Below are 10,626 nucleotides of genomic sequence, written 5' to 3'. Positions count from 1 at the left end.
GTGAGAGGGACTGTCAGGAGGAGGAGGTGAGAGGGACTGTCAGGAGGAGGAGGAGAGAGGGACTGTCAGGAGGAGGAGGAGGAGGAGAGAGGGACTGTCAGGAGGAGGAGGAGAGAGGGACTGTCAGGAGGAGGAGGAGGAGGAGAGAGGGACTGTCAGGAGGAGGAGGAGAGAGGGACTGTCAGGAGGAGGAGGAGAGAGGGACTGTCAGGAGGAGGAGGAGGAGTGAGGGACTGTCAGGAGGAGGAGGTGAGAGGGACTGTCAGGAGGAGGAGGAGAGAGGGACTGTCAGGAGGAGGAGGAGGAGAGAGGGACTGTCAGGAGGAGGAGGAGGAGGAGGAGAGAGGGACTGTCAGGAGGAGGAGGAGAGAGGGAATGTCAGGAGGAGGAGGAGGAGAGAGGGACTGTCAGGAGGAGGAGGAGGAGAGAGGGACTGTCAGGAGGAGGAGGAGGAGGAGGAGGAGGAGGAGAGAGGGACTGTCTTGAGGAGGAGGTGAGAGGGACTGTCAGGAGGAGGAGAGAGGGACTGTCAGGAGGAGGAGGAGGAGAGAGGGACTGTCAGGAGGAGGAGGAGAGAGGGACTGTCAGGAGGAGGAGGAGGAGAGAGGGACTGTCAGGAGGAGGAGGTGAGAGGGACTGTCAGGAGGAGGAGAGAGGGACTGTCAGGAGGAGGAGGAGGAGAGAGGGACTGTCAGGAGGAGGAGGAGAGAGGGACTGTCAGGAGGAGGAGGAGAGAGGGAATGTCAGGAGGAGGAGGAGAGAGGGACTGTCAGGAGGAGGAGAGAGGGACTGTCAGGAGGAGGAGGAGAGAGGGACTGTCAGGAGGAGGAGGAGGAGGAGAGAGGGACTGTCAGGAGGAGGAGGAGAGAGGGACTGTCAGGAGGAGGAGGAGAGAGGGACTGTCAGGAGGAGGAGGAGGAGGAGAGAGGGACTGTCAGGAGGAGGAGGTGAGAGGGACTGTCAGGAGGAGGAGGAGAGAGGGACTGTCAGGAGGAGGAGGAGGAGAGAGGGACTGTCAGGAGGAGGAGGAGGAGGAGAGAAGGACTGTCAGGAGGAGGAGGAGAGAGGGAATGTCAGGAGGAGGAGGAGAGAGGGACTGTCAGGAGGAGGAGGAGGAGAGAGGGACTGTCAGGAGGAGGAGGAGGAGAGAGGGACTGTCAGGAGGAGGAGAGAGGGACTGTTGGGAGGAGGAGGAGAGAGGGACTGTCAGGAGGAGGAGGAGAGAGGGAATGTCAGGAGGAGGAGGAGAGAGGGACTGTCAGGAGGAGGAGAGAGGGACTGTCAGGAGGAGGAGGAGAGAGGGAATGTCAGGAGGAGGAGGAGAGAGGGAATGTCAGGAGGAGGAGGAGAGAGGGACTGTCAGGAGGAGGAGGAGAGAAGGACTGTCAGGAGGAGGAGGAGGAGAGAGGGACTGTCAGGAGGAGGAGGAGGAGAGAGGGACTGTCAGGAGGAGGAGGAGGAGAGAGGGACTGTCAGGAGGAGGAGGAGGAGAGAGGGACTGTCAGGAGGAGGAGGAGGAGAGAGGGACTGTCAGGAGGAGGAGGAGGAGAGAGGGACTGTCAGGAGGAGGAGAGAGGGACTGTCAGGAGGAGGAGAGAGGGACTGTCAGGAGGAGGAGGAGAGAGGGACTGTCAGGAGGAGGAGGAGGAGGAGAGAGGGACTGTCAGGAGGAGGAGGAGGAGAGAGGGACTGTCAGGAGGAGGAGGAGGAGGAGAGAGGGACTGTCAGGAGGAGGAGGAGGAGAGAGGGACTGTCAGGAGGAGGAGGAGAGAGGGACTGTCAGGAGGAGGAGGAGGAGAGAGGGACTGTCAGGAGGAGGAGGAGGAGAGAGGGACTGTCAGGAGGAGGAGGAGGAGAGAGGGACTGTCAGGAGGAGGAGGAGGAGAGAGGGACTGTCAGGAGGAGGAGGAGGAGGAGAGAGGGAATGTCAGGAGGAGGAGGAGGAGGAGGAGAGAGGGACTGTCAGGAGGAGGAGGAGGAGAGAGGGACTGTCAGGAGGAGGAGGAGGAGAGAGGGACTGTCAGGAGGAGGAGGAGGAGAGAGGGACTGTCAGGAGGAGGAGGAGGAGGAGAGAGGGACTGTCAGGAGGAGGAGGAGGAGAGAGGGACTGTCAGGAGGAGGAGGAGGAGAGAGGGACTGTCAGGAGGAGGAGGAGGAGAGAGGGACTGTCAGGAGGAGGAGGAGGAGAGAGGGACTGTCAGGAGGAGGAGTTTTTTTTAAATTCACTGATTCGGAAAATGTGAGGATCTGAGTTGGATGTGACTGGAATAATCACTGCAGAGAGAGACACCGCTCAGACTGCACAGAGACCGCACAGAGCAGAGACCGCTCAGACTGCACAGAGACCGCACAGACCCTGCACAGTGAGACGGCCGGATGGAGATGAGACGGCTGCTGATCAGTGACAGCCTGGCTCCGGCCTGCGCTCACATCCTGCGCTCTGCCGGCATCGAGGTGACCGAGAACCCGGGCCTCAGCCCCGAGGACCTCCGCGCCTGCATCCAGGTGAGCGCGATAGTCTGCAGGGAGAGAGCCCCGGATGATGTGAGCGATAGTCTGCAGGGAGAGAGCTCTGAATGATGGGAGGAATAGCCTGCAGGGAGAGAGCCCCGGATGATGGGAGCGATGGTCTGCAGGGGGAGAGCCCCGGATGATGGGAGCGATAGTCTGCAGACACATGTGCCCAGTGGTGAGGTGTGTGCGGTGCAATGCTCTGCAGCTCACAGCTCCTGCTGATGCAAGAGGAGCATAGGGTTTCAGAACGAGGGAGGAGCCAGAGTGAAAGGGGCGGGCCAAATAACGAGGGGGTGGAGTAACACCGAGAACTTCGCACTAGTCCTGCACAGACATAAACACAGGAGGAGCGGTACCGCGTGCGGCCTCTGTATACACAGGAGGAGCGGTACCGCGTGCGGCCTCTGTATACACAGGAGGAGCGGTACCGCGTGCGGCCTCTGTATACACAGGAGGAGCGGTACCGCGTGCGGCCTCTGTATACACAGGAGGAGGTGCGGTACCGCGTGCGGCCTCTGTATACAGGAGGAGGAGCGGTACCGCGTGCGGCCTCTGTATACACAGGAGGAGCGGTACCGCGTGCGGCCTCTGTATACACAGGAGGAGGAGCGGTACCGCGTGCGGCCTCTGTATACAGGAGGAGGAGCGGTACCGCGTGCGGCCTCTGTATACAGGAGGAGGAGCGGTACCGCGTGCGGCCTCTGTATACACGAGGAGCGGTACCGCGTGCGGCCTCTGTATACACAGGAGGAGGAGCGGTACCGCGTGCGGCCTCTGTATACACAGGAGGAGGAGCGGTACCGCGTGCGGCCTCTGTATACACGAGGAGCGGTACCGCGTGCGGCCTCTGTATACACAGGAGGAGGAGCGGTACCGCGTGCGGCCTCTGTATACACGAGGAGCGGTACCGCGTGCGGCCTCTGTATACACAGGAGGAGGAGCGGTACCGCGTGCGGCCTCTGTATACACAGGAGGAGGAGCGGTACCGCGTGCGGCCTCTGTATATACAGGAGGAGCGGTACCGCGTGCGGCCTCTGTATACAGCAGGAGCGGTACCGCGTGCGGCCTCTGTATACAGCAGGAGCGGTACCGCGTGCGGCCTCTGTATATACAGGAGGAGGAGCGGTACCGCGTGCGGCCTCTATATACAGGAGGAGGAGCGGTACCGCGTGCGGCCTCTGTATACACAGGAGGAGGAGCGGTACCGCGTGCGGCCTCTGTACACACAGGAGGAGGAGCGGTACCGCGTGCGGCCTCTGTACACACAGGAGGAGGAGCGGTACCGCGTGCGGCCTCTGTACACACAGGAGGAGGAGCGGTACCGCGTGCGGCCTCTGTATATACAGGAGGAGCGGTACCGCGTGCGGCCTCTGTATACAGCAGGAGCGGTACCGCGTGCGGCCTCTGTATACAGCAGGAGCGGTACCGCGTGCGGCCTCTGTATACACAGGAGGAGGAGCGGTACCGCGTGCGGCCTCTGTATACACAGGAGGAGGAGCGGTACCGCGTGCGGCCTCTGTATACACAGGAGGAGGAGCGGTACCGCGTGCGGCCTCTGTATACACAGGAGGAGGAGCGGTACCGCGTGCGGCCTCTGTATACACAGGAGGAGGAGCGGTACCGCGTGCGGCCTCTGTATACACAGGAGGAGGAGCGGTACCGCGTGCGGCCTCTGTATACACAGGAGGAGGAGCGGTACCGCGTGCGGCCTCTGTATACACAGGAGGAGGAGCGGTACCGCGTGCGGCCTCTGTATACACAGGAGGAGGAGCGGTACCGCGTGCGGCCTCTGTATACACAGGAGGAGGAGCGGTACCGCGTGCGGCCTCTGTATACACAGGAGGAGGAGCGGTACCGCGTGCGGCCTCTGTATACACAGGAGGAGGAGCGGTACCGCGTGCGGCCTCTGTATACACAGGAGGAGGAGCGGTACCGCGTGCGGCCTCTGTATACACAGGAGGAGGAGCGGTACCGCGTGCGGCCTCTGTATACACAGGAGGAGGAGCGGTACCGCGTGCGGCCTCTGTATACACAGGAGGAGGAGCGGTACCGCGTGCGGCCTCTGTATACACAGGAGGAGGAGCGGTACCGCGTGCGGCCTCTGTATACACAGGAGGAGGAGCGGTACCGCGTGCGGCCTCTGTGTACACAGGAGGAGGAGCGGTACCGCGTGCGGCCTCTGTGTACACAGGAGGAGGAGCGGTACCGCGTGCGGCCTCTGTGTACACAGGAGGAGGAGCGGTACCGCGTGCGGCCTCTGTATACACAGGAGGAGGAGCGGTACCGCGTGCGGCCTCTGTATACACAGGAGGAGGAGCGGTACCGCGTGCGGCCTCTGTATACACAGGAGGAGGAGCGGTACCGCGTGCGGCCTCTGTATACACAGGAGGAGGAGCGGTACCGCGTGCGGCCTCTGTATACACAGGAGGAGGAGCGGTACCGCGTGCGGCCTCTGTATACACAGGAGGAGGAGCGGTACCGCGTGCGGCCTCTGTATACACAGGAGGAGGAGCGGTACCGCGTGCGGCCTCTGTATACACAGGAGGAGGAGCGGTACCGCGTGCGGCCTCTGTATACACAGGAGGAGGAGCGGTACCGCGTGCGGCCTCTGTATACACAGGAGGAGGAGCGGTACCGCGTGCGGCCTCTGTATACACAGGAGGAGGAGCGGTACCGCGTGCGGCCTCTGTATACACAGGAGGAGGAGCGGTACCGCGTGCGGCCTCTGTATACACAGGAGGAGGAGCGGTACCGCGTGCGGCCTCTGTATACACAGGAGGAGGAGCGGTACCGCGTGCGGCCTCTGTATACACAGGAGGAGGAGCGGTACCGCGTGCGGCCTCTGTATACACAGGAGGAGGAGCGGTACCGCGTGCGGCCTCTGTATACACAGGAGGAGGAGCGGTACCGCGTGCGGCCTCTGTATACACAGGAGGAGGAGCGGTACCGCGTGCGGCCTCTGTATACACAGGAGGAGGAGCGGTACCGCGTGCGGCCTCTGTATACACAGGAGGAGGAGCGGTACCGCGTGCGGCCTCTGTATACACAGGAGGAGGAGCGGTACCGCGTGCGGCCTCTGTATACACAGGAGGAGGAGCGGTACCGCGTGCGGCCTCTGTATACACAGGAGGAGGAGCGGTACCGCGTGCGGCCTCTGTATACACAGGAGGAGGAGCGGTACCGCGTGCGGCCTCTGTATACACAGGAGGAGGAGCGGTACCGCGTGCGGCCTCTGTATACACAGGAGGAGGAGCGGTACCGCGTGCGGCCTCTGTATACACAGGAGGAGGAGCGGTACCGCGTGCGGCCTCTGTATACACAGGAGGAGGAGCGGTACCGCGTGCGGCCTCTGTATACACAGGAGGAGGAGCGGTACCGCGTGCGGCCTCTGTATACACAGGAGGAGGAGCGGTACCGCGTGCGGCCTCTGTATACACAGGAGGAGGAGCGGTACCGCGTGCGGCCTCTGTATACACAGGAGGAGGAGCGGTACCGCGTGCGGCCTCTGTATACACAGGAGGAGGAGCGGTACCGCGTGCGGCCTCTGTATACACAGGAGGAGGAGCGGTACCGCGTGCGGCCTCTGTATACACAGGAGGAGGAGCGGTACCGCGTGCGGCCTCTGTATACACAGGAGGAGGAGCGGTACCGCGTGCGGCCTCCGTATATACAGTTGGATGCGTCGTCTGGCCGTGTTTGGGCACCTTTCGGGCTCCTCGTCTCTACCTGGAGCCGAGCTTGTATCCCGTACTCGCCGTTCCGCTGCTCTGTGGTATTTTACGCTTGTGGTGTTAATGGAGGATGAGCCTTTGGCTCTCGCTGAGTTCTTCAGATCGTCCGTTATCACGAGGCCCAGCAGCAGCGCGGACTTCTCCGACCTCTCATTCTTGGTTCTTGCCTTTCTTGTTAGTCATTAGTTAAATAATAGTTTTTTCATGAATGTAGCGGCCGGTGAGGGTTATCCTCCATCACGTGTCCACCTCCATATAAAGGCCGAGGACCTCACTGCCCCCAGTGTTAGTGGTTTACATTTCTCTTCAACCCTCAGGACTACGACGGTCTGATTGTCCGTTCTGCCACTAAAGTCACCTCAGATGTCCTGACTGCAGGAACAAGGCTGAAGGTGGTGGGACGAGCCGGGACTGGCGTGGACAATGTGGATGTGGAGGCTGCCACCAAGAATGGGATCATTGTGATGAAGTAAGAATCTCCTGCTGTTCTGGTGAGGTATTACACTCCAGAGCTGCACTCACTATTCTGCTGGTGCAGTCACTGTGTACATACATTACTTATCCTGTACTGATCCTGAGTTACATCCTGTATTATACTCCAGAGCTGCACTCACTATTCTGCTGGTGCAGTCACTGTGTACATACATTACTTATCCTGTACTGATCCTGAGTTACATCCTGTATTATACTCCAGAGCTGCACTCACTATTCTGCTGGTGCAGTCACTGTGTACATACATTACTTATCCTGTACTGATCCTGAGTTACATCCTGTATTATACTCCAGAGCTGCACTCACTATTCTGCTGGGGCAGTCACTGTGTACATACATTACTTATCCTGTACTGATCCTGAGTTACATACTGTATTATACTCCAGAGCTGCACTCACTATTCTGCTGGTGCAGTCACTGTGTACATACATTACTTATCCTGTATTATACTCCAGAGCTGCACTCACTATTCTGCTGGTGCAGTCACTGTGTACATACATTACTTATCCTGTATTATACTCCAGAGCTGCACTCACTATTCTGCTGGTGCAGTCACTGTGTACAGACATTACTTATCCTGTATTATACTCCAGAGCTGCACTCACTATTCTGCTGGTGCAGTCACTGTGTACATACATTACTTATCCTGTACTGATCCTGAGTTACATCCTGTATTATACTCCAGAGCTGCACTCACTATTCTGCTGGTGCCTTCACTGTGTACATACATTACTTATCCTGTATTATACTCCAGAGCTGCACTCACTATTCTGCTGGTGCAGTCACTGTGTACATACATTACTTATCCTGTATTATACTCCAGAGCTGCACTCACTATTCTGCTGGTGCAGTCACTGTGTACATACATTACTTATCCTGTATTATACTCCGGAGCTGCACTCAGTTCTGCCGTATGATCCTCGTCTGTCTCTTCTTCCAGCACTCCCACTGGGAACAGTATCAGTGCCGCGGAGCTGACGTGCGGTCTCCTCCTCAGTCTCTCCAGGTGAGTGCTGGTCAGTTCGGTGCTGAACGCTGTTTGTCACTTGCTTTTTGGACTCCATGTTTATGATGAGCAGATGAAGAGTCCTGAGGATCTTCTCTGGGACATCACCGGTTCCTGGGTGACTGAGCAGGCTGTGGAGGTCCATCTCCCAGTATCTTCTACATGTATCCACGGCGTTCTCTCTTCTTCACTCGTGTTCTTTGTTTCCCAGGCAGATTCCTCAAGCTGCATCATCCATGAAGCAGGGGAGATGGGACCGGAAGAAGGTATGGAGCACACGGCTTGGTTTCAGGGATGTTCTTAGTAATGAGGGCGAGATGGAGCAGAATGTTAACGAGATGTCATATAGGGGAAGCAAAGGGAAATGTTATAACTAAAACGTCTGCTACTTATCATGCAGTGCTGGAGGGCCCAGATATAGTGGTAGTGAGCAGTGTTACCAGTCAGACATACTGGGAGGAGAGAGATCCCTGTAAGAACCAGCACTAACCTTCCACTGTCCCTCAGTACATGGGCTCTGAGCTGCATGGGAAGACTCTGGGAATCCTGGGACTTGGTCGGATCGGAAAAGAAGTGGCAATAAGGATGCAGTCTTTCCAAATGAAGGTGAGAACATAGTGAAACTTCTCTGAGACCCTCTCCTCAAATATATTATCCTCACCCCTGTCAGGTCTCCTCACCCATTATTTCTTCTTTCTACACAGTCTCCTCACCTCTCTCCATGCACAGTCTCCTTGCCTCTCTTCACACAAAGGTCCAACACCTCTGTCCATCCATTGTGTCTTCTCTCCAGGTATAGGCTCCTCACCTCTATCCACCCATTGTCTATTCTGTCCACATGTGGTTTCCTCACCTCTCTCCACACAAAGGATATTCACCTCTATCCATCCATTGTCTTATCTCTCTACACATAGTCTTTTCACCTCTCTCTCTACACATAGTCTTCTCATCTCTCTCTCTCTCTCTAGTCTGTCACCCATCTCCATTCATGGTCTCCTCAACTCTTTCCACACAAAGGCTCCTCACCTCTCCATCCAGTCTCATCACCTCTCTCCATCCATTGTCTCTTCTCTCCACAGATAGTCTCCTCATCTCTCTCTATCCAAACGCTTCTTACCTCTCCACATAAAAGCTGTCCATCCATTGTCTTCTCTCTCCGCACATGGGCTCTTCACCTCTCTCCGCACATGGGCTCTTCACCTCTCTCCGCACATGGGCTCTTCACCTCTCTCCGCACATGGGCTCTTCACCTCTCTCCGCACATGGGCTCTTCACCTCTCTCCGCATGTCAGAGGGAGACTACGCAAGAGCCCTTCATACAGCAGCCAGATGATTAAGGTGGAGCTCAAATACTTTGTTCATAATGCAGTATAACAGTGATATCTCAGGAGATGGCCTATCTCCCCAACCAAGAAATGATCACACATGGCCTCCAGATCTGGTCAGACCCTGACCTCTCCAGTACACACAGCAACTATAACAACCCCCCCTCTCTTTGGCTGATCGGCCCGTGGACAGGAAGGGTGTGAATAATTATCAGCCTGAATAAAGTCATCAACATGACAGAAAGTTATGAGGAGAAATAAGTTGAAGATGAGGCCCCGTCACAGCCTCTCCCCCTTCCAATGAGGGAGCTGCCCATGTGGATCCACTTGTTTTAGTTCATTGTTAAACAGTTCATTGTGTGTAGAAACAGTCCAGGGGCAGAGCACTGTCTGGAAACATCATCATGAGGTCCCAGGAATCTCAATATCACTTCCAGGCAGACCCCCAACAGTTCCTCTATGAGCAGCTCCATTCATGAGGCCCAGGACAGTCCGGCCTGTGGGATGCAGTCTTTGGGGTAAGGAGGTTTTGTTTTTATTAGTACAATAATTATAGGAGATATTCTGGTGCTAATACTGCGCCTATTTAGCAAATTAGAGATTCTTGGCAAATACATTTTGTAATAATTATCTGAGCCCATCTGCCCAACGTCAAGGCGATCTCTGTAAGACGGGACCTAACACTAAATACTGCCTGTTATGTGCCATAATGGCCATCATAAAACTCAGGGAGTGCAGGTTCCACATGCAGCTGGGCCACTCTGCTTTTTACCATTTTTGGTGCCATAACAGCCTCCATTAAATCCAGGGATGCAGGTACCAACATGCATGCCGAGCCCACTCTATACTTCTCCTGGGGCCAAATGGCTTCCAATAAATGAGAGCGGCTGCAGCTTTACACTTACTCTAATTAAAATCAGCCTATGGGGCAGACAGGCCGGTCAGGGGTGCAAGACCAACAGGAGTCGGGCGCGCCCCCAGGGCTACCTTTCTACATCCATAGTCTCCTCACCACGTCTCCCTTCCTGTGGTCTCCTCCATGGTCTCCTTGCCTCCGTCCACCCCCTGCAGCTTCCTCCCCTTTGTTCATCGCTGTCCTCTACACCAGGACTCCGCGCTCCCTCCATGCTGACTTCTTCCATTCCTTTCTTACCATGGTGCTCAGACTTTGTCGTCTCCTCAGGTAGTTTATTATATTCTCTGTCCCGCAGACCATCGGATATGACCCCATCATCCCCCCAGAAGTCACAGCCGAATTTGGGGTTCAACAGTTTCCACTAGAAGAAATCTGGAGACAGTGCGATTACATCACTGTGCACACCCCTCTCCTCCCGTCTACCACAGGTATACTCAGCGCTGTACGCCCCTCTCCTCCCGTCTACCACAGGTATACTCAGCGCTGTACGCCCCTCTCCTCCCGTCTACCACAGGTATACTCAGCGCTGTACACCCCTCTCCTCCCGTCTACCACAGGTATACGCAGCGCTGTACACCCCTCTCCTCCCGTCTACCACAGGTATACGCAGCGCTGTACGCCCCTCTCCTCCCGTCTACCACA

At 56.9% G+C, this 10,626-nt stretch overlaps 1 protein-coding gene across 2 annotated transcripts; it reads left to right on the top strand.

Moving 5' to 3' along the window:
- The first annotated feature begins 2,148 nt into the window (after positions 1-2,148).
- Positions 2,149-10,433, top strand: LOC121007993 (D-3-phosphoglycerate dehydrogenase-like). 2 transcript variants are annotated; one of them, XM_040440266.1, is made up of 7 exons: positions 2,149-2,505; positions 6,563-6,714; positions 7,678-7,743; positions 7,955-8,009; positions 8,251-8,349; positions 8,448-8,536; positions 10,280-10,433. In XM_040440266.1, the coding sequence occupies exons 1-7, from the start codon at positions 2,377-2,379 to the stop codon at positions 10,347-10,349; spliced, it is 660 nt and encodes a 219-aa protein (XP_040296200.1). In that variant the 5' UTR covers positions 2,149-2,376; the 3' UTR covers positions 10,350-10,433. The 2 variants fall into 2 exon arrangements, with proteins under 2 accessions (XP_040296200.1, XP_040296201.1); XM_040440267.1 differs by lacking the exon at positions 10,280-10,433 and adding an exon at positions 8,823-8,841 and having other exon boundaries at positions 2,150-2,505.
- The last annotated feature ends 193 nt before the right edge of the window (positions 10,434-10,626 follow it).

The sequence above is a fragment of the Bufo bufo genome, chromosome 7, assembly GCF_905171765.1.
Source record: "Bufo bufo chromosome 7, aBufBuf1.1, whole genome shotgun sequence".
NCBI lineage: Eukaryota > Metazoa > Chordata > Amphibia > Anura > Bufonidae > Bufo > Bufo bufo.
The sequence above is the reverse complement of the archived record's forward strand: the minus strand, read 5'-3'. Positions and strand labels throughout refer to the sequence as shown.

Excerpts from the sequence above, each read along its gene's own strand:
- LOC121007993 (XM_040440266.1), top strand. The coding sequence starts at position 2,377 with ATGGAGATGAGACGGCTGCTGATCAGTGACAGCCTGGCTCCGGCCTGC. Across the intron at positions 6,715-7,677 it reads AATGGGATCATTGTGATGAA|CACTCCCACTGGGAACAGTA; the intron begins GTAAGAATCTCC and ends CTCTTCTTCCAG. Across the intron at positions 8,010-8,250 it reads GGAGATGGGACCGGAAGAAG|TACATGGGCTCTGAGCTGCA; the intron begins GTATGGAGCACA and ends ACTGTCCCTCAG.